The sequence below is a fragment of the Prunus dulcis genome, chromosome 7 (assembly GCF_902201215.1).
Source record: "Prunus dulcis chromosome 7, ALMONDv2, whole genome shotgun sequence".
Classification (NCBI taxonomy): Eukaryota; Viridiplantae; Streptophyta; class Magnoliopsida; order Rosales; family Rosaceae; genus Prunus; species Prunus dulcis.
The window spans coordinates 16,642,651-16,663,822 of record NC_047656.1 but is presented as its reverse complement, the minus strand read 5'-3'; the positions used below and the strand labels follow the sequence as shown (position 1 = coordinate 16,663,822).

At 38.5% G+C, this 21,172-nt stretch overlaps 4 protein-coding genes across 4 annotated transcripts; all 4 read left to right on the top strand.

Moving 5' to 3' along the window:
• Positions 1-261: 261 nt before the first annotated feature.
• On the top strand, positions 262-3,559 carry LOC117636030 (probable protein phosphatase 2C 47). The gene is made up of 4 exons (XM_034370456.1): positions 262-1,022; positions 1,734-1,928; positions 2,161-2,366; positions 2,525-3,559. The coding sequence occupies exons 1-4, from the start codon at positions 825-827 to the stop codon at positions 3,078-3,080; spliced, it is 1,155 nt and encodes a 384-aa protein (XP_034226347.1). The 5' UTR covers positions 262-824; the 3' UTR covers positions 3,081-3,559.
• An 8,994-nt stretch (positions 3,560-12,553) lies between these two features.
• LOC117635042 (54S ribosomal protein L19, mitochondrial) lies at positions 12,554-13,305 on the top strand. The gene has a single exon (XM_034369370.1). It carries the CDS (start codon positions 12,603-12,605, stop codon positions 13,062-13,064), a length of 462 nt encoding a protein of 153 aa, XP_034225261.1. The 5' UTR covers positions 12,554-12,602; the 3' UTR covers positions 13,065-13,305.
• A 1,666-nt stretch (positions 13,306-14,971) lies between these two features.
• LOC117635863 (amino acid transporter AVT3B-like) lies at positions 14,972-17,024 on the top strand. The gene is made up of 2 exons (XM_034370241.1): positions 14,972-16,498; positions 16,592-17,024. Exon 1 carries the CDS (start codon positions 15,206-15,208, stop codon positions 16,475-16,477), a length of 1,272 nt encoding a protein of 423 aa, XP_034226132.1. The 5' UTR covers positions 14,972-15,205; the 3' UTR covers positions 16,478-16,498; positions 16,592-17,024.
• A 776-nt stretch (positions 17,025-17,800) lies between these two features.
• On the top strand, positions 17,801-21,019 carry LOC117634902 (SRSF protein kinase 1). The gene is made up of 4 exons (XM_034369181.1): positions 17,801-18,551; positions 19,070-19,855; positions 20,235-20,282; positions 20,367-21,019. Exons 1-4 carry the CDS (start codon positions 18,369-18,371, stop codon positions 20,685-20,687), a joined length of 1,338 nt encoding a protein of 445 aa, XP_034225072.1. The 5' UTR covers positions 17,801-18,368; the 3' UTR covers positions 20,688-21,019.
• Positions 21,020-21,172: the final 153 nt, after the last annotated feature.

Sequence of the window (21,172 nt, the reverse complement as noted above, 5' to 3'; positions counted from 1 at the left end):
TTTAATTTCTTAAGCTATTTAGGTGTGACATCTTTCCAATATAAGAAAACCACAAACAGCCACATAGGAAAAGAGAAACCCATATTTTCATGTGACAATACAGGATGAAGTGTAAAGAATCCAATGGTAGCTTCAAAGAGATCCAAGATTAAAGAACTACCACAATAATACAATAATGCAATCACAAAAGGCATACACGTGTCAGTACCCCAACTCCCTTCCAAGGCGCTACAATGTCGACCGAAAAACCTGGAATTGCCAGTCAACCAAGCACACATTATAACCAAGTTCTCTTTCCTCTCCAACGGTTCCCCCTTCCCTACTACTATGCTATGGTCTTAGGCTCTCAAGATTATCTTTCCTCTGTTTTTTGTCTTATATCTTTTCGAATTATTTCATTTTGGCTTTTGAATTCTTGCATATTTGCTGAATTCTCGATCTGGGTTTTGTAAATTTTTATCTGTATGGCCTGTAAACACTCAAAATTCGGCATGAGAATGTGCTTGGTTCACCACACAACACAAGAAACAGAGGGCCATCGTCTTTCAAATTGTAAAGGAGCTTGCTTTTGCGATCTGTGATACGCACGTTATGCAAATTTTGCATCTTGGATCGACTGCTGGATAGTTTGGACAGCTGGGTTTGTGTGGTCTGGCTTTTGGAGGCATTTATTGTCTAAAAATGCGTTGTCTGTGAGCAATGGGCCTTGGTTGACAGTTGGTTTTGGCTTTTAGCTGAAGGTCATCTGAATTGGGTTGTTTTCTTAGCAGTTATGGTGGTTTAGCTAAAAGGGTTGAGAGATTAATGGGTTAGGAAGGAGAAAAATGGCTTCAGGAACTGCAGATATCTCGCCTCGCGTAACCAGATTGGATGTTGGGTGCTTAAACGATGGTGGTATGCCTATCATGGAGGATCAAAATGTTGATGCTTTGGGAAATTCGAACAACGTTCCTACTGGAAAGCCTCCAAGAAACCTCTCAGTTATGCGGAATTGCACAAGCTATGCATTGTTGACCGAATCAGTAAGTCTGAGTGAAGCCCTGTGCCGTCCTCTCTTTCTTTCCTAATCTTCTGTTTTTTATTAATTGGTTTTGCAAATTATTGTACGTTTCCAGTTAAGAAGATGCATTTGATGTATGTCGTGCTGACGGATATTTGTGTTTTCTTCATTGAGTTGAGGCCTTCTAAGTTCTATGTTGCATTGTGGAGGAATATGAATGATAACAGCTGAAATGAATCTGGGATTTCCTGCCTAATGTTGAGTGAATGAATGGCGTCCTAGAAACTATAAGGAAACCATTTTCAATATGTTCAAGTAGCCAGGGATTTCTGTTTGCAAACTGATCTGGTTTTTCCTTGCATGCTTCAAATGGAGACTGTAGAAATGCGTAGGTAGTTGATGCCATTTTGGATCGTTGATCCTTCTAGCTGCAAGTAGATCAAGTTCTCTCTCTCAAGTTGAACCCCTTGTGTCTTATATTATAAATTTAGCAAATGAATGCCATCAGTCATCACTACCTCTCTTTGATCTGCTCTTGTATGCGATGCATGTTTCCGTGTGCATACAGAGGTACTTTCCTAGGTCAACTATATAATGCTTAGTTGACACAAGCTGCTTTAATTAGCATATCAATGCTATGACTCCAAAATTTGGAGTTTTGTGGTTGAATTAGGCCTCTATTTTGAAGAAGTAGTGCATTAACTAATTATTCCTCGATGTTCCTTTTTCTTAGGAATCAGATATTGGAAGTATGGGCTTGAAGTCACCAGCAAGTGAGACGGCAGAGTTCGTGTCTGTATTCCGTTCAGGAAGCTGTTCTGAGAAAGGACCTAAACAATACATGGAGGATGAGTATATTTGTGTAGATGATCTTCATGAACATCTTGGTCAAATGGAAAACTTGCCTTCTCCTGGGGCATTTTATGGGGTGTGTAACTTGCTCTCGTTAATTTCTTTTTGCGTGGTGCTTTTTTGGAGTGACAACCATACTTCACTTCCACCATTGAATTTTCCATATCATATGACAAAGGCCATCTTATTCACTTCATTCCTGAGTTGGGCATTCTAATCTGTTAGAAGCTAGGTGACAAGAAGCATTTATATCCTTCTATCCTAGAGTGTTAATTGGACTCTTACTGAGATTTTGTTGACTTCCACAGGTCTTTGACGGACACAATGGTGTTGATGCAGCATCGTTTATTAAAAAAAACATCCTTAGATTCATTGTTGAAGACTCTCACTTCCCATCAGGCATTAGAAAGGCAGTTAGGAGCGCCTTTGTGAAGGCTGATCATGCATTTGCAGATGCTAGCTCTGTTGATAAGTCCTCTGGTACCACTGCTTTGACTGCCCTTATTTTAGGAAGGTGAGGAACTGATACATCCAGCTATATATGATTATCTGCATTCATGAGTAATTATCTTTTGTTGGCGCTGACTAATCATTGAAGTTGGTACAAAATAATTAAATTGTGTTTATCCTGTTTACTTTCCCGTGGACATTTGCTCAATACTGTACTTGCAGGACCATGCTAATTGCTAATGCTGGGGATTGTCGAGCTGTGTTGGGGAAGCGGGGAAGGGCAATTGAACTATCTAAAGATCACAAACCTAACTGCACCTCTGAAAGATTAAGAATTGAGAAGCTGGGCGGTGTCATCTATGATGGCTACCTCAATGGCCAACTATCAGTGGCACGTGCTCTTGGTGACTGGCATATCAAGGGCTCTAAAGGGTCAAACTGCCCCTTAAGCTCTGAGCCAGAATTGGAGGAAATTGTCCTAACGGAAGAAGATGAGTTCTTGATAATGGGCTGCGATGGCTTGTGGGATGTGATGAGCAGCCAGTGTGCAGTTACAATGGTAAGGAAGGAGCTCCTGCAGCATAACGATCCTGAGAGATGTTCAAAAGCGCTTGTCAAGGAGGCACTCCAACGGAACACATGCGATAACCTGACTGTTGTTGTGGTCTGTTTCTCCGAAGATCCACCTCCTAAAACCGAAATTCCTAAGTCCCAGAAGAGGAGAAGTATTTCAGCTGAAGGGTTGGACCTTCTCAAGGGTGTCTTAAGCAATATCTGAAAACACAACGGCTTGCATGCATAAATGTGCAGCTTACACCCCTAGTTGGGAACTTTTCTGGGTTGCTCCTGTGCCCTGCTGCGGATGTTGCTTCCTGATTTCTTTAACTATACGTCCTGTCCGATTTGAGATACTATTAACAATCTCAAATTTTGAAGCTTTGATTCGGAAATTTTTTGAATGTTAGAAATATATAAGTTGCTGCAAGGCTCTCTTGCACCAGTCAGCCTACTTCAACTTGGTTATAGGATTTAAATAGCAAACTATAAAACAAGTAGTCCTGTGTAGAACTTGAAGAAATGGATCCTGTATAAAGCCTTTTTTCTTTTTTTTCTTTTTTTTCTTTTTTTTCTTTTTTTTCTTTTTTTTTTCTTTTTCGTTTTCTTTTGGGTTCATTTGCCTTGAGTGGCTGGATATTGTAAATAAGTCATACAATTGATATATTGACATTCACTCTTTAAAGCATAATAGGCAAGACATTGGCTGCTACAACACAAGAAGTCCATTTTCCTTCCTACAAAGTATGTTGTATTGCAGTGGACCTGGGTAGTGCAATACGTTGCTATAACAAATAAGATCAAACACTTGACTATGGATCCGATGATCTTAAAATAGGCCTTGTAGTAGCATATCATACCCTTTTTGTTACACTAGAAATTTTATCTTCATTCTTAATGACTCCACTTGTTATATATAAGCGATATTAGAGACGAGAGAATTCAAATAGAGGACCTAATGTGCATGTGTAAGAGCATCCACAATGGACTCCCCAAACCACCTCCTTGGATAAAATTTAGAGAGGAAGTAAGAAAACCCACCTCCAACCATGCTCCCTATCCAACTCCTAAAATAGAGAGATCTCTAGGAACTCCTAAATCTGAGGAAAGAGAATAAACTCTTAGTGGCTCCCTATAATTTAATGCTACCTTATTTAATGAATATTTTAAAACCTTTAATCAATATTGTCTATTTTTATATTATTTTTTCATAGAGATGGACCATTTATGTTGAATTCAAATATAATTATAGCATTTATGACTCCCTAAACTAGAGAGAGTATGATTGAAGTTGAAATTTTATAGAGAGCTCCTAAAATAACTTTAGTGTGTTTTTAGCTAAATTTTAACTAAAAAATAGAGAGCATGATTGTAAATACTCTAATCAAACAAAATGTAGGCTACTGCATGTAGATAATAAAAATTGGCAAAAGCCCAATTCGAAGTTTAGCCCAAATGTGCGGGTTAAATTATCAAGAAACCAATTTACTAATTGACCCAAACACAATATTATCGCGTCGCTAAATACAACAATTGCATGCTCCGCATTTTATTCTTGTGATTCCATCACCACCCAACTACCATTCCAAAAACGCTATATAAATCAAAGCCTATATTTGTCATTTCGATTAATAATTCCGCACCCGCCACCCATAACGCATGTGCCAAAGCTTCCACGTGTTCTGCTATTTCCACTGCACAGCCACAAAGAAACACAAGGAAACATAGCGAAACGAATCCCAACCAATGGATCGACATCACACGGATAGCATGTGGCAAATCATTTTTCAAAATCCCACCTAAACTCGGACTTCAAATTTTCCGTGAAGCTAAATTTAATTTCCGCATTTTGCGCCACAAGCCCGTAACTTCTTATCTCTTCACTTCACACTTTGCCAAAATTTACGTACACGCACCCTCCAAAGCCAAAGGCATCATCATATATCTCAATACTCCATTCTCCTTCCTTTCTTTGTGCTTCGCCTTATGTAACATCCCGACCCAAAAATTTAGATATTCTTGAATTTAATTAAATTTGAATATGAATTTACAATTTTGCCCCCCGGGTAGGGGTAAAATGGTCACTTTTAATCTGAAAGGATTTTGGGGCAGTGAGTGGTATTTTTTACGTAGATCGTACTGAGATGAGTCCGTAGACATGCAATAGGCTTGAATCAGAGTTGTAACAAAGAAAATACAATCAAATTACACTCAGTGGCATAATCATAAATAAGTTGAAATTGGTTTTTATTTAAAAACAGAAACCCTCTCTCTCTCTCTCTCTCTCTCTCTCTCACAAGCAGAACCCCTATCTCCAGCCGGTGGCTTATCCAAGCCACCGTCGCCTCTACAAGTCGTCTCCAGCCACGGGGCCGAACCCAAATGAACCGGGCAGCCTCCCTCTTTCCATCCCGACCAACCTCAACCGCTGGAACCACCTGTGCTCGTCGGAAAGTACCAAAAATCGACCGGTTTTAATCCAAAATTCACGGAGCTCGTTCAGACGCCTCCGGCCACCATTTTCGTCTATCCATGTATGCTTTCGCAACCTCTCGAGACGTTCTAGCTGCTGGTTGTGTTGGATAGGAGAAATTTCTGCGTTGAGGGGGTTAAATAAGCGATTGAAATTTTGCCTATTTTCGGCCTCCGATTCCGGCCACTTCCGGTGACTTTTTGGGGTAGGTCCAAGAACAAAAGTTGCTACACTCTAGGTGCTGATCATGTAGGTATAAGTTTGTCCGACGATTTGGAGATTTTCATATCATGGGAATCGCTTTGGGCACCCACGCGCTGCCGGCGTGTGGGCCACTATTTGGCTGGTCTTAGGCTCCTAAAATACTCATCATGTCGTCCCGAGCACGACGGTATGCTCGGATATAAATTTAGATATTGTTTGATCGTCGATAGATTATCGCATATTAGGCGTTATCCGGGTTCGATATGTTCGAGCTATTGGATCGACTCCAATTTAATATATATTGATCTAGGTATTTCTAGAATTATGTAGGATTTCGCGGATCGTGAGTCGGAACCCTGGATGTTCCAATTCAATAACTTAACATTTGCGTTTTACGTTAACTGTCCGATCGTGTGATCATGAGCGATCCAACCGTCAATTTGGACCAGCTGAAACTCCAGAAGAAGTCTAGCCTAACAAAAGGTGAAAGAGATGATCTGGATTAACACTCTAATACTCTTCCTCCATAACCTGAAAAACATATAAGCCAACAATATTGCCAACAACAGATCAGCTATCCCAGTGAGTAATTGACCCGCTGTGGTAGTTCAATCCCAGAACCAGCTCCAAATTGTCCTCCTCTTGTCCCATTTCTCCCAACTTTCGGGTGTGGTTGGGCGTGCAAGTGGAACTGACAAATCTATTCGTAGCTCGAGTTGGGTCGTTACATACTTCAACATAAAATCAACCACCTCCTGATCTTCAGAGGATGAAGGCTCACCCAGATTGCCAGCTATACCAATCCTATTGGAGTGTATGAGCTCCTGAAGTAGTGTCTTGAATTCGACCCACTCCGAGCTACAAAAAGATCTATCGATTACACTTGCACGCCCAACCATACTCAGAAGTTGGGAGAAGTGGGGTAAGAGGAGGACACTCTGGAGCTGGTTCTAGGATCGAACTATCATAGCGGGTCAATTACTCACTGGGATAGCTGATCTGTTGTTGGCAGTATTGTTGGCTCAGATGTTCTCCGGGTTATGGAGGAAGAGTATTAGCGTGTTAATCCAGATCATTTCTTTCACCTTCTGTTAGGCCAGACTTCTTCTGGAGTTTCTGCCAATCTAAATTGACGAATTGCCATAAGAATGTGTCAATTTACATTACCTATGCGTAATATCAATTCGGGTAACATGTTATTGGCTTCACTACGTTTCAAATTGCACATTCAATTAACTGATTGTCGCATATAAATACACCACAACAATAAAATCTCATTTGACATCAAAATAATCATCTTTACCCAATGTAATCAAAATTGACATCTATATACGATTTCTCGAACTTACATCTATAAAAATACTAATATTATAAGAGCAACACGAAAATCACAATGAGTTGTAGTTTATACCACAATTAGGTAATACACATACATACGTATCTGGAGGTGATCACCTTGAACTCCTTCCACTAGTGTTAACAGAAATACCTGCAGCAAGATGAGATTAGGATAGAAAAATATATTTGGTTAATGAAAATGAAATTTTTATGATTTTATTCGCCATGAACCGATTCTTGAACAAGCTTTTCTAATCCACCATTCGCAACATGAAGAACTACAAAATAACACAGGCAGCGTGATTAGGGGGTGTGTTGCTTTGCAAGTTAGTTAGTTTGTTCATCACACATGCATGATAGTACTGAACTATGAAAAACTACTAAGGATTGTGCTTGCCATCAAATTCGTGCCGCATTAAATTACACATACAAAAAAATTTGACAAGCTCCCATCCAAATAAACCGACCTACCTCAAGGCATAAAGAAAAAAGATGTGAGGGTTACTAAAACCAAAGTCTATTTTGTCATAATTGGCTATGTCTATTTTGAATTTGTCATATGTTGTAGATTCTGTGTTCTCCTTCTTTTGAGAGCTATCAGTGTCGCCTTTACTCTTCCTCCATAACCCGAAGAACATCTGAGCCAAAAACAAATCATCTCTCCTAGTGAGTAATTGACCCGCTGTGGTAGTTCGATCTCAGAATCAGTTCCAGATTGTCCTCTTGCCCCACTTCTCCTAACTTTCGGGTGTGGTTGGGCATGCAAGTGGAATCGGCAGATATTTTCATAGCTTGGGTTGGGTCTTTATATACTTCAACATAAAACCAACCATCTCCAGATTTTCAAAGGATGAAGGTAACATGTGGGTTAAATTCAAGACAGTGCTTCAGGAGCTCATGCAGTCCAATAGGATTGGTATAGCTGGTAATCTGGGTGAGCCTTCATCCTCTGAAGATCCGGAGATGGTTGATTTTATGTTGAAGTATGTAACGACCCAACCCGAGCTACGAAAAGATCAGTTGGTTCCACTTGCACACCTAACCACACTAGAAAGTTGGGAGAAGTGAGGCAAGAGGGAAATCTGGAGCTGATTCTAGGATCAAACTACGACAGCGGGTCAATTACTCACTAGGATAGCTGATCTATTGTTGGGACATATGTTCTCCAGGTTATGGAGGAAGAGTATAGGCGACACCAACAGCTCTCAAAAGAAGAAGAACACATAATCTACAACATATGACAAATTCAAAATAGACAAAGCCAATTCTGACAAAATAGACTTCGATTTTGGTAACTCTCACGTCTTTTTCCTTTATGCCTTGGGGTAGGTCGGTTTATTTGGGTTGGAGCTTGTCAAATTTGTGTGTGTGTGTTTTAATGCGGCACGAATTTGATGGCAGGCACAATCCTTACTATTTTTTCGCAGTTGAGTACTATCATGCTTGTGTGATGAACAAACTAACTACCTTGCAAAGCAACACGCCCCCTAATCATGTTTGAGTTATTTTGTAGTTCATCATGTTGCGAAGGATGGATTAGAAAAGCTTGTTCAAGAATCGGTTCATGATGAATAAAATCACAAAAATTTCATTTTCATTAACCAAATATATTTTTCTATCCTAATCTCATCTTGTTGCAGGTGTTTCTGTTAACACTAGTGGCATGAGGTCAAGGTGATCACCTCCAGTACGTATGTGTATTACCTAACTGTGGTATAAACTATAACTCATTGTGATTTTCATGTTACTCTTATATTAGTATTTATATAGATGTAAGTTCGAGAAATCGCATATAGATGTCAATTTTGATTACATTGAGTAAAGATGATTATTTTGATGTCAAACAAGATTTTATTGTTGTGGTGTATTTATATGCAACAATAAATTAACTGAATGTGCAATTTGGAACGTAGTGAAGCAAATAACATATGTTACCCGCATAAGTAATGTAAATTGACACATTCTTGGCAATTGCCACACTCATATTTCAATTTGCACAACTATAATGTTCACACCTGATATGTGATGGGATGCCTAAAAAATGACACTTAACATGGAATTGCCCTTACATGAAGACAAATGCCCTTATTATAGTCTTCCCTTGCGATATGCAAGCCTTAGGTCAATATGTGTTGTATTGTTTATATGTCCCACCAAATACCCCGTATACTTATAGGAAAGCGGGAAAGCTTTGAACTTTGTTTGTTGAATTGAAGGATAAACATGTATGCTTTGGTCAGTTTGGGTGTCCAGTAAGCGAGTAATATGTAACGACCCAACCAAATCTACCGGTTTCACTTGCACATCCAATCACACTTGAAAATTGGGAGAAATGGTCCAATAAAATTGGACGTGCAAGTGGAACCAGTAGATCTGGTTGGGTCGTTACATATTTCAAAATAAAATTAACATCCAAATCTTCAAAGCAAGAAGGCTCACCCAGCTATGCCAATCCTATTGGATTCCATGAGTTCCTGAAGCAGTCTGTTGAATTGAACCCACATATTACTCTTCACCGAGGAAGAATGAGCCACAACAGCATTGAGTTCTTCCACTTTCTGTTAGGTCAAACAGCTTCTAGAGTTTCTGTTGGTCTTCGTGTTGCTTTTTTATTGCTTCAAAAACCTCTTTTGCGATTTGAATGCTTTCCGACATTATTCTAAATTTTGTGTTAAAAATGAAATTGGGAATGGGGTAGAGGTAGAAAAGAGGTGCGAATTCACAATCTTTTTCAAGAATCTAGGAAGCACTTTCTTTTAGCAGTCTGTCCATGAAATCTTCGATGTCCTTTTTACTTTAAATAGTAGTTATGTTTTAATTGTTATTTACTTAGGGAGTAATTAGTATTCAATAGTATTTTGTGAATTGTGTGTAATATTGAAAATATGTACGTACGTATATAATATAAGTATCAAACGTGAAAATGCTAGATTCTTTATATGAGAAATAACTCTAGAAAAGTAAAATCAAAAAAGAGGACAATAGAGACTTGGATAATGCTCTAAACTAGTCTTATTGATAAACAAAACTCTGGCCAAATAATTAAAAGATCACATCATCTATGGTATAGCCGGCTATACTATTTATAAATAAAATAAAACGACCCAGAAACGCACGGCTATACGCTTTTTTATATTTTTTAAAACTCCGTCTGTCGTCTAGTGCCCAGCGTTGTTGTGAAAGAAGTATAGCCGCGCGGCTATACTGTGTAAATAGAATATTTTATACGTATAGCCGTGCGGCTATACGTGCGGTCATACTATTTTTTAGGACCCTAGAAAAGCCTCTGGGCAATACTCTTTTTTAATATATTTTTTTAAATAAAAAAAAACCCAGAGTATAGCTGTGCAGTTTAGGAAAAAAAAAATGTCTCGCCTGTCGTTGCCAACGGAGTGTAGCCGTGCGGCTATACTCTGTAAATAGATTCTTTTTTAAGTATGCCACACGGCTATACCCATTTAACATCGTAATCTGAACTTCTCTTTTTAAATTACTTTAAATAGTAGGTATGTTCTAGTTATTATTTACTTAGTGAATAATTAGTATTCAAATATTTTAATATATTTTATTTTTATTCAATAATATGTGTGTATTTTATATATAATACGTGAATTTTGTCTAATATTGAAAATTTTGTAAAAAAACAAGTGTATTAAACATGAAAAATATGTACATACGTGTACAATAGGAGTATTATACATAAAAATGCTAAATTCTTTATATGAGTAATAACTCTAGAAAAGTAAAAACTCAAAAGGGGATAATAAAGACTCGGGTAATGGCCTCATAGTTAGGGATGGCAACGGGTCGGGTAGGGGCCAGGTATGATAATACCATCCCCATCCCCATTCTCCATCCCTGCTCCCATTCCCGAACCCATTCCCGTGTATTAGGTTTCAGGGAATTCCCGTCCCCGTCCCCATCGGGGGACTATCCCCCATACCCGCCCCGAATTCCCGATTTTTTTGCATAAAAAAATATTTATCATACATTTTAACATTAAGTTTCATATTAAATTATCATTCAACACATCCAAATTAACTATAAAGTTCAACTCAACTATTCAAAATCACATCAATATGAAATTCCATAGAAAATTAGGAAGAATTAGGAGAGGGAAGTTAACTTAGGGTTAAACATAAATATTATAAATATTTATTTATTTATTTAAATATAAAAATATATATTTCGGGTCGGGTTTGGGGATGGAGACGCCAATATCATCCCCTCCCCATACCCGTCGGGGCTTTTTCAAGTTCGGGGATTCTCGTACCCAATACCCATTTAGCCCCGAAATCTCCCCCCGTTAGGGTCGGGGACCCAACGGGGATCCACCCCTACGGGGATTTTTGTCATCCCTACTCATAGTAGTAGATAATGCTCTAAACTACTTTTATTGATAAACAAAAATCGGGGAAAAATAATTTTAATACGGCTATACTATTTATATATATAAAAATAAAAGGGGAATCCGCATAGCGCACAGCGTGTGTTTTTTGTGAAAAGAGTATAGCCGTGCAGCTATACGCTGTAAATAGATTTTGTTTTAAAAGCCGCTGCGCTATACCCATTTAATAGCATAATCTGAATTTCTATTTTTTTAATTACTTTAAATAGTAGTTATGTTTTAATTATTAATAGCCTATCCGCACATGCTTTCTACCCTATGAGAGGTTTTTTAAAACAAAATTTTTAATTTATTTTAGAATTAAAAAGATAATGGGTAAAAATAGGATCCATTATCTGATTTTTCTTTTAATTTTAATGTTTTTAATATAAAAATGTGTGAATTTACCATATTATCATCAATCTAATTAATAATTTCAATTGTCAACGTTTGCATTAACTAAGAGCATTTTCTGGTATTTTGAATGTTTCACCATTATCTATCTTTTGCTTTATAATTGTTATTTACTTAGTTTATAATTAGTATTTAAATATTTAAATATATTTTATTTTTATTCAATAATATGTGAGTATTTTGTGTGTAATATTGAAAATTTTCTATAAAAACAAGTGTATTAAACATGAAAATTATGTATGTACGTGTACAATACGAGTAGTAAATGTGAAAATGCTAAATTCTTTATAAGAATAATAACTCTGAAAAAAGTAAAAACTCATAAAGGGTCAATAGAGACTTGAGTAATGACTAATAATCATGAATAATGCTCTAAACTACTCTTATCGATAAACCAAAATCTGAGACCTAGGTATGGCAGTTGACCTTGGTGGTGCAATACATTGCTAGAACAAATAAGATCAAATACTAACTATGGATCAGATGATCTTAAAATAGGCCTTGTAGTAAAATTTCATACCCTTTTTGTTACAGTATAAATTTTATCTTGATTCTTAATGACTACACTTTTTATAGATAAAATGATACTAGAGGTGCAAGATTCGAACAAAGGACCTCAGAAGCAGAGATAATTGCTCTTCACAATTTGAACTGCAATCCCCTTGCATTTTTCTTAATCCTAGGTAAAATGTATTAAAGCATAGCCCCTAAACAAACATGACTTTACAAATTAGTTATTATTATTAGTCACTTTTATTTATTTGTTCAAATAAAAAATATAAAAGTAAGGATGATGACATGGGCCGGGCCTTGTAATTACTGGGCTTGTTATTGTATTGAACTCTCCGCCCGGCCCTTGTACTTGCTACCCACGCCACTCTCTCTCCCAAAAACTAAAAACCATTCATCAGAGTGAGAGCAGCGAAGCCATGTCAACCCTGAAGGAGATTCTTACCCGACGACCCGTGCTGACGACGATCCGGGTCACAGCCCCGGCGGGAGCGGCACCCCAACCGCTGAGCAAGGGTTTGGGTCAATACAGGATGAACATGATGGCCTTCTGCAAGGACTTCAACGCCCAGACCCAAAAGTTCAAACCCGGCATACCCATGGCGGTGACACTGACGGTCTTCAAGGACAACACCTACGAGTTCACGGTAAAGTCACCGTCTGTCAGCTGGTACCTGAAAAATGCCACCGATGTCGACTCCGGCAGCAGCCGACCCAAACACGTGGTCGCTTCTGAGCTGTCTGTGAGGCACTTGTATGAGATCGCCAAAGTGAAGCAATCTGACCCGTATTGCCAGTACATGCCCTTGGAGTCCATTTGTAAGTCCATTATTGGTACGGCTAATTCTATGGGGATTAAGATTGTTAAGGACTTGGATTGATTTGGGGGGAAAGGTCACATTTTGAAACCATCATCGTTGTTTTGAGAAGAAGATTGGATTTTTGTTTGGTTTGAGAGGTTTTGCTTGTGACTTGTTAGTTTTATAGTGATTTTGTCAGTGTTGTTCATGAGCTTAGTGTAATTGGGTAGCTTTCTTGTTTACGAATTTTGCAGTAGCTTTTCAATTTTAATGAGAAATTGAGGATGGCTTGCACTTCATCAAACTAGCCTTGTTCTGTTTATGAATTCTCTTATTATTTGGTATTTTCTTCCAAGACACAGCTGAAGTTGATTGCTTGAAAAGTTCCATATAAAATTTACCTTGCAAATGTAAATGCACTTGGATCCTATGCAGAATTGAGTTTTTTTCTCTCTGTTTCTTTATGTCATTCTGAATATAGTTGTGTCCTGATTGAATACGTTTATTAATTGACCAAGTTGGAAAAGTAGTTTCCCAGAATGAGCTCAGGTGTAGCTCTCTGACTGATACTTTGAGTTGGTGATGTGGGATTAGGCTCTTGAGCTCTTTACTCACATGGAAACAGATTTTATTACTAGTTGGAGGGTTTTACTGATGAGGAAAATTGATTAGATGAAGCATTTGAGCTTTTAATAAGAATAGGAACTTGGAGGGTTTTTACTTGTTGGGCTTTTCTGAGGGTGCCACTGAGGATAAGAGAAGGTTATAACCAGAGAGTTGGGGAAGGGGAATTCCAGGTCTCCTTGTCCATGATCGTTTCATCCGCGGATTAAATTTCGCCATGAACAAGAAGGGCATGTTCATGACGTCTTCGGGGTGATGAATGAGACGATTAGTCATGGTTACCTTTCTGTTGCATCAACATTTGATGTTCATGTTCAGATCATGGGTTTCTTGTGCAACCAAAAGTTGGTAGTGAATTGAACCACCATAGTTGAAAGAGGTTTATGGATCTCATCTGTCATCACCTCAATACCTAATACAGGCTGTTATAATTCTCCGCCGGATTCGCAGGAAGCTTCGGGCGCCATTTGTTTTTGCAAATGGTACAAAATGGAATATTTACTCATTATTTAGGAGGAAGTAGTTGCTTTTGCGTCTGTGTTAAGGAACAGAATGGTTAAGAGTCTTGTAGAACAAGAATATGCCCCTTGCAAATAACCCGTGTTCTGTGTACTGTTTAATACCTGAACTGGATTAGATTCTGGCCGCCAAGGGAGATGGCTCTTTGTTGACAATAATCCTTTGAAAAGTTGCAACCGTTTGCCTTGTGATGATGGCTCATCTCTCGTGTTGTTTTGGCTGTATTAGCAACAAGTTAGGTCCTTCCTTTCATTTGTTTTGGCTTCATCAGAAAATTAAAATGAATTATGTCAATTTATCAGAAAGGTCCTAGAAATAAAAATGAATACAATATTGAATATGTAGAATTCGTATGTTGTGGTGTGCCCTGTTGATTGTTATGTGCGGACCCGAGTGACCGACTTTGCCACCTCAAGAGAATTATGAGTATACCGACGACACCAGCAGTCAAACATTCAAAGACACCTGTAATATTATTTCAATTTAGATTGTACTTCCTCTCAAAATAATATTGATAACTACATCTCATGGTAACAGTTCAATTAAAAGGAGTCTTTATTAAAAATAATCAAAATTTACTCCAAACTTTTCTAAATGTTAGTTTTTATAAAAACTTTCAAAGAAGGGTTTGAATTTTGACACATACAATGAACTACTTCAAATCCGAGAATTAAGAGAAAAAACCATATCCATATGTTTGCTATATCCTCCAAAAGTATTTACAATTTCCTTGATGAAAGAAGAAAAATTGGATTTGGTGGAACTTGAATTTTGAGGAAACAATTTTTTTTAGGAGATATTTTAATGCTGGTCTTGGATAAATGCCTGTTCTCATTTGGCTTCTTGGACCCTTCCAAAATAACTTGCACAAATAGACTACCAGCCACCACCACCAGCCCCATCCCCAAACACATCTTTCCCAATTCCCATCATACCCCAAAAAATCTCTCGTTCAAAATCTCTCGATCAACTCAAAATCTCATCCATTCTCTCAATTCAATTCACTTCTTTAGGATCAAAAGCTCAAATCCCAGCAACCCAATTTCTCTTTCTTCACCACCCAAAGGCACAAAGCTACCATGGTGGTGTTTGACAAAGAAGCGAGCTCATCCTCACAAACGCTCCCGCCTTTTCCTAGAGAAGACACTCCACTTCTAGCCAGACCTCGCAAGCTCTCATCCCAAGGCAAGACCTTTGCCAACGTCTTCATAGCCATAGTGGGTTCAGGCGTGCTGGGTCTCCCGTACACTTTCAAGAAAACCGGATGGGTCTTCGGCTCACTCATGCTCTTCTCTGTAGCTTTCTTCACCTACTACTGTATGATGCTCCTAATTCACACTCGCCGGAAGCTCGATTCTGTCCATGGCCTCTCAAAGATCGCATCTTTTGGCGACCTGGGCTTCGCTGTGTGTGGCCCAATTGGACGACTCTCAGTTGACATCATGATCGTGCTTGCTCAGGCTGGTTTCTGTGTGAGCTATCTAATTTTTATATCAAACACTTTGGCTTTTGTTATCAACTACTCTGGACCAGATCGAATTCTGGGCCTTGCCCCAAAATCCTTGTACCTTTGGGCTTGTTTTCCATTTCAGCTGGGATTGAATTCGATTCCCACGCTGACCCATTTGGCCCCTTTGAGCATTTTCGCTGATGTTGTTGATCTTGGAGCTATGGGGGTTGTGATGGTGGAGGATGTTATGATTTTTCTGCAAAATAGGCCAGCTCTGCAGGCTTTTGGAGGCTTCTCTGTTTTCTTCTATGGTCTTGGTGTGGCCGTATATGCCTTTGAAGGAATTGGAATGATATTACCATTGGAATCAGAGGCTAAAGAAAAAGACAAGTTTGGTAAAGTCTTGGCCTTGTGTATGGCTTTCATTGCTTTGTTGTATGGATCATTTGGAGTTCTGGGTTACTTTGCTTTTGGTGAAGAGACCAAAGACATAATCACCACCAATTTTGGGCAAGGCTTGGTGAGCACTCTGGTGCAGATGGGTCTCTGCATTAACCTCTTTTTCACGTTACCATTGATGATGAACCCTGTTTTCGAAGTGGTGGAGAGAAGGTTCAATGATTCTAGGTACTGCCTGTGGCTGAGGTGGGTGATGGTGTTTGTGGTCAGCTTGGTAGCTCTTTTGGTGCCTAATTTTGCAGACTTTTTGTCTCTGGTTGGGAGCAGTGTGTGTGTTGCTCTGGGCTTTGTGTTGCCCGCTTTGTTTCATTTGATGGCGTTCAAGGAAGAACTGAGTTGGCATGGGATGCTTTTGGATGGGACTATTGTGGTTCTTGGTGTGGTTATTGGAGTCTCTGGAACTTGGTCTTCAATAGCAGCAATTCTTGCACCCACAGCCTGATTTTATTAGGCAGTTGATCAAGTAAATTTTGATTGCTCTCTCTCACTGTATTCTAGTGCTACGTTTGTTAATTATTTCACCAATTGTAAGGCCTAATGTGTAGCACTTTTGCAGTTGTTTTGGTGGGTTGAGTTCTGATTTTTCAGTCTTGCAACTTCGATGGTCAAGCTTTTCAACTTCAATTTGAAAATCAATCAAAATTGTGTTGGAGATTGGGTGATATCAAATAAGGGTCTAGAAAAATGTGGAACTTCCTCACTACCCTTGTCCATTTTCGTGTAGAAATTGAATAATTTGGAAGTACTGAACTTTTTGGCACCTAAGGGCTACAAGCTTACAACTTTATGAACATTTCAGGTCTCACTAAGGTTGTACGGACATCTGTGCCATGTTGGAATGAGAAAGATGTAATGTAACCCATGGCTTATGCATAAAATAAGTGATGCAAAAGCATGTGATTGTGCCTATTTTAATCTTCTTCAAGAATCGTTTATGTACCAATCGAACTTAATTCACAATTGCTTAAGTAACGGTTTGGATCTTATTATACGTTATTATTATTTTCAGTTGTTTTTTACTTTAGTGTAAATTATATTTGATATGATCATTATTGATAATATTATTGTCATGTGTATTATTTACATTATTTATTTTTCAACGAGCTGGTCACTACTTTACAACAATGAATTGGATTTCAGCAAAACCAAAACAAGCTCACTCCTTTAATGCCAATGTACACTTGGAACAAATAAAGACACAAAAAATAAGTTCCTATCTTGTGTAAAGCTCAGTGCATGAAAGTTTCTTTCCAATGCACAAGTATGTCGGTATAAGATTCTATAATGAGAGCCAATGAGACTCTATCTATAAAATGACTCTATGTCGATAATGACCTAATCCAAATGGGCCGTGACAAAACGACATTATATATTTTACACCTCTAATAACCCAGTAGAATTTATGTGCTTCTATTATTTCTTGTGTTAGGGTATGCCCAAGAACCTTACAAGGACTTGCTACGCCCAAGTTACTCATGTTATTTTTAAAATTTATGCAAAAGTCAGGAAGGGGGGAGAGAGAGAAAGAGGATGGGGTTTTCTCAGGCGCATACTGTCAATGTGAGAATACGTTCATGGTTTAGTTGAACAAAACCCAAGAATTAAAGAATGAAGGGCAGGTGGCTAACACCCATCAACCATCAACCATCAACCATCAACCTCTCCCAACTCCAAGAAATCGATCACTTCACAACTCCACCTAATGAGTACAACCCTTTAATCCCCAAAACCATGGCCACCTCATCTTCTAGTGATTTCCAAAAACAAAACCCAAAATCCCCATTTTGCAAGTTGTCACAAAATGAGAAAGAAAAGAAAAAAAAAAACAACCATTTTCCTTGGAAAGACCCACCACTTGCTGCACCGGGGAAAAAGGCCAGCAACAGCAAGCAACTAGGAAAAGCAAAAGAGAAAAAAGTGGAGAGACGAGAGACGAGAGACATGAGAAGAGGCTTTGTGGTGAAGGACACACAAACTCCCGATTTAATCTGAGACCGAGAGAAAGAGAGAGAGAAAGAGAGAGTGAGTCTCCTTTCTCATTGCAATAGAGTCATCAATTTCAAATCAAATCCAATCCATTTATCAATCCAATCTGCATAAAACAGGAAACTTCCCCCTTCCCCCCTCTCACACGCACAATAACATCGACATCCATCCATCCATCCATTTTTAGCCTTTTACCCAACAATTGTTTCTTTTTCTAAATCAAACTTCAAATCATCATTCATCAACAAAAACAGAGAAAAAGGAAGGACCTTTTTCATTGGTGAGATTCATATTCAACAAACCCAATCCAATAGATCAGAGAATCAAAACCCAGTTGGATCAACGAAATGTCGTGTTCATCTTCATCAGGGTCAGAGGATGACGATGAGGGCATCGACTCCTACAGGAAAGGAGGCTACCATGCTGTCAGGGTCGGCGATCAGTTCGCCGGCGGCCGCTACGTCGCTCAGAGGAAGCTAGGTTGGGGTCAGTTCTCCACCGTCTGGCTCGCATACGACACCACTACCTCTGTAAGCCGCGCCCTTTTTAAATTTTCTTTGTGTCATTTTTGTTTATCTGTTTTTACCTACTTATTGGTATGAAATATTTACTGGGTTTTATTTAAATCTATCGATTTATTGGTTTTAATTCATGATTGCCCTTTTTTTAATTGAGTTTAGCATTTTGTGTGTGTGTGGATTCTGATACTTTTATGAACAAGATCTTCTTTTTTTATTTGAATTAGCTTGTATTCATGCATTTTTAATTGATGTATTATGTACGTTTCAAGCTTTTTGGCTCTTCTGTGTTTGATTGTTTTCATGTGATGTTGGATCGCCTTTGGCTAAGACATAATCTGAAGAAGTGATTTTTTATCAACAAGACATTTGTGAATTGTGATATTTCTTTTGTTTTTGATGCTATACTTGGATTTTTGGCTCTTTCTTTTCTTCGTGCATCCATGAAGTAAATTGCTTGTTTAAGAGTAATATGTTTGCTTCAGTAACCTGACTTTTGCATCATCTTATTTCCCTTTTATACTTCTTAGACGTACGTGGCTCTTAAGATTCAGAAAAGCGCAGCACAGTTTGCTCAAGCTGCTCTTCATGAGATTGAAGTTCTTTCTAATATTGCGGATGGTGACCCCACAAACTCCAAGTGTGTTGTGCGACTGATAGACCATTTTAAGCACGCAGGCCCAAATGGGCAGCATCAATGTATGGTCCTTGAGTTTCTTGGTGATAGCTTACTTCGGCTGATCAAGTATAACCGTTACAAAGGCCTTAAATTGAATCAAGTTAGGGAGATCTGCAGATGCATATTGATAGGTCTGGATTATTTGCATAGAGAACTTGGTATCATTCACACCGACCTAAAACCTGAAAACATTCTTCTATTTACCACCATTGATCCTGCCAAAGATCCAGTCAGGTCTAGCCTCACCCCAATTCTTGAAAGGCCTGAAGGGAACCTGAATGGTGGAGCCACCATGAATCTTATTGAGAAAAAGTTGAAAAGGAGGGCAAGGCGGGCAGTTGCTAAGATTTCCATGAGAAGAGAATCTATGGGAGGTGTTGAAGCTCCGAAGTCTGAAAGAAACATGGATGGGATTGATGTAAGGTGCAAGGTTGTTGATTTCGGAAATGCCTGTTGGGCTAACAAGCAACTAACAGAAGAGATTCAAACAAGGCAGTATAGGGCTCCTGAAGTTGTTCTGCGATCTGGTTATTCCTACTCAGTTGATATGTGGTCATTTGCTTGCACCGCCTTCGAGCTTGCAACTGGTGACATGTTGTTTGCTCCAAAGATGGGACAAGGCTTTAGTGAGGATGAGGTAAAAATGAGTTTCACCTTTACACTATTTTGATTAAATTTCTTTACAATGGGACTAATGATATTATAGCATGCCCACTTTATTTATAGAAAATAAAGTTATATATAATCTGTTTTTTTTCAAGTTGGACAATGGGAACCCGGAACCCCAACGTTTCTCCTTTTGATACAATATTTAGGCTGGACTTTCTCTTCTCTATGAACAATTTGACATTTTAAATAAGGTTTCTGTAATCAAACGTAATTCTTCATGTTAATCAATATTAAATCTCAGTTTCTCAATTTTATGTGATTTGGCCATGTTATGTGGAAAATTTTCTATCCCGCACAGCCTTCTTTTTACTGCTTTGCAATTGAAATATCCATTGGATTGATTTCAGGATCACCTTGCGTTGATGATGGAACTCCTTGGAAAGATGCCTCGAAAGGTGAGATATTAATCCTTCATTGCCCTCGGATAGTTCTCCTATAACTTTGTCTGATTCATTTCTCTCTTATGCTTGGGTTTTCAGGTAGCAATTGCAGGAGCTCGTTCCAAGGATTTCTTCGACAGACACGGGGATCTAAAAAGAATTCGAAGGCTGAAATTTTGGCCACTTGATAAAATACTGATTGATAGATACAAATTTTCTGAGACTGATGCTCGGGAATTTGCAGAATTCCTTTGTCCCATTTTTGATTTTTCACCAGAGAAGCGGCCTACTGCTCAGCAGTGCCTGCAACACCCGTGGCTCAATCGCAGTACTTCGAGCCAGTCTGAGATGAAAAATAAATCTAAAATGGAGAAGGTGAATGTCGGGATGAGCAACCTTCAGATTAAGGTTGGCAAGTGAAGAAAGGAATGAAGGATGATGCTGTCACCTACCACACTATGTTAACGCTTCCAAACACTCCTCCACACCACATTGTGACAATTGATTGTGAATTAATTTTGTTTGTTACTCATCTAATAAGATTCTTATTATTTTTTTATTAACTATAACTATAAGAGATGTAAATTAGTAATGATTTTTGTGAGAAAAATTACAGTCAGAATTCAGATAGAGGAATTCCACTGTCAAAATGGATATGCCCTGGTGGCTTGTAAACTAGCTAAAGCCAGAACAACAATACACATCTATGTTTCCCACATTTTTATACTCATGATGATTGGTGACTTTCTTCTTGAGTGAGTTATTGTTTCTTAAATTCTTTCTTTCTTTCTTTGTTTTCCACATTTTTATCTGATGGGTTAGTTTCTTGCCTTTTGTTTTGCTCTCTAATCCAAGACGCTCCATCTTCAGTATGAATTCCTACTTAATGAAAATGGAAGCACAAT

Coding starts and splice junctions, on each gene's coding strand:
- LOC117636030 (XM_034370456.1), top strand. CDS start 825: ATGGCTTCAGGAACTGCAGATATCTCGCCTCGCGTAACCAGATTGGAT. Junction 1,023..1,733: donor ATGCATTGTTGACCGAATCA/GTAAGTCTGAGT, acceptor CCTTTTTCTTAG/GAATCAGATATTGGAAGTAT. Junction 2,367..2,524: donor ACTGCCCTTATTTTAGGAAG/GTGAGGAACTGA, acceptor CTGTACTTGCAG/GACCATGCTAATTGCTAATG.
- LOC117635042 (XM_034369370.1), top strand. CDS start 12,603: ATGTCAACCCTGAAGGAGATTCTTACCCGACGACCCGTGCTGACGACG.
- LOC117635863 (XM_034370241.1), top strand. CDS start 15,206: ATGGTGGTGTTTGACAAAGAAGCGAGCTCATCCTCACAAACGCTCCCG.
- LOC117634902 (XM_034369181.1), top strand. CDS start 18,369: ATGTCGTGTTCATCTTCATCAGGGTCAGAGGATGACGATGAGGGCATC. Junction 18,552..19,069: donor CATACGACACCACTACCTCT/GTAAGCCGCGCC, acceptor TATACTTCTTAG/ACGTACGTGGCTCTTAAGAT. Junction 19,856..20,234: donor AAGGCTTTAGTGAGGATGAG/GTAAAAATGAGT, acceptor GATTGATTTCAG/GATCACCTTGCGTTGATGAT.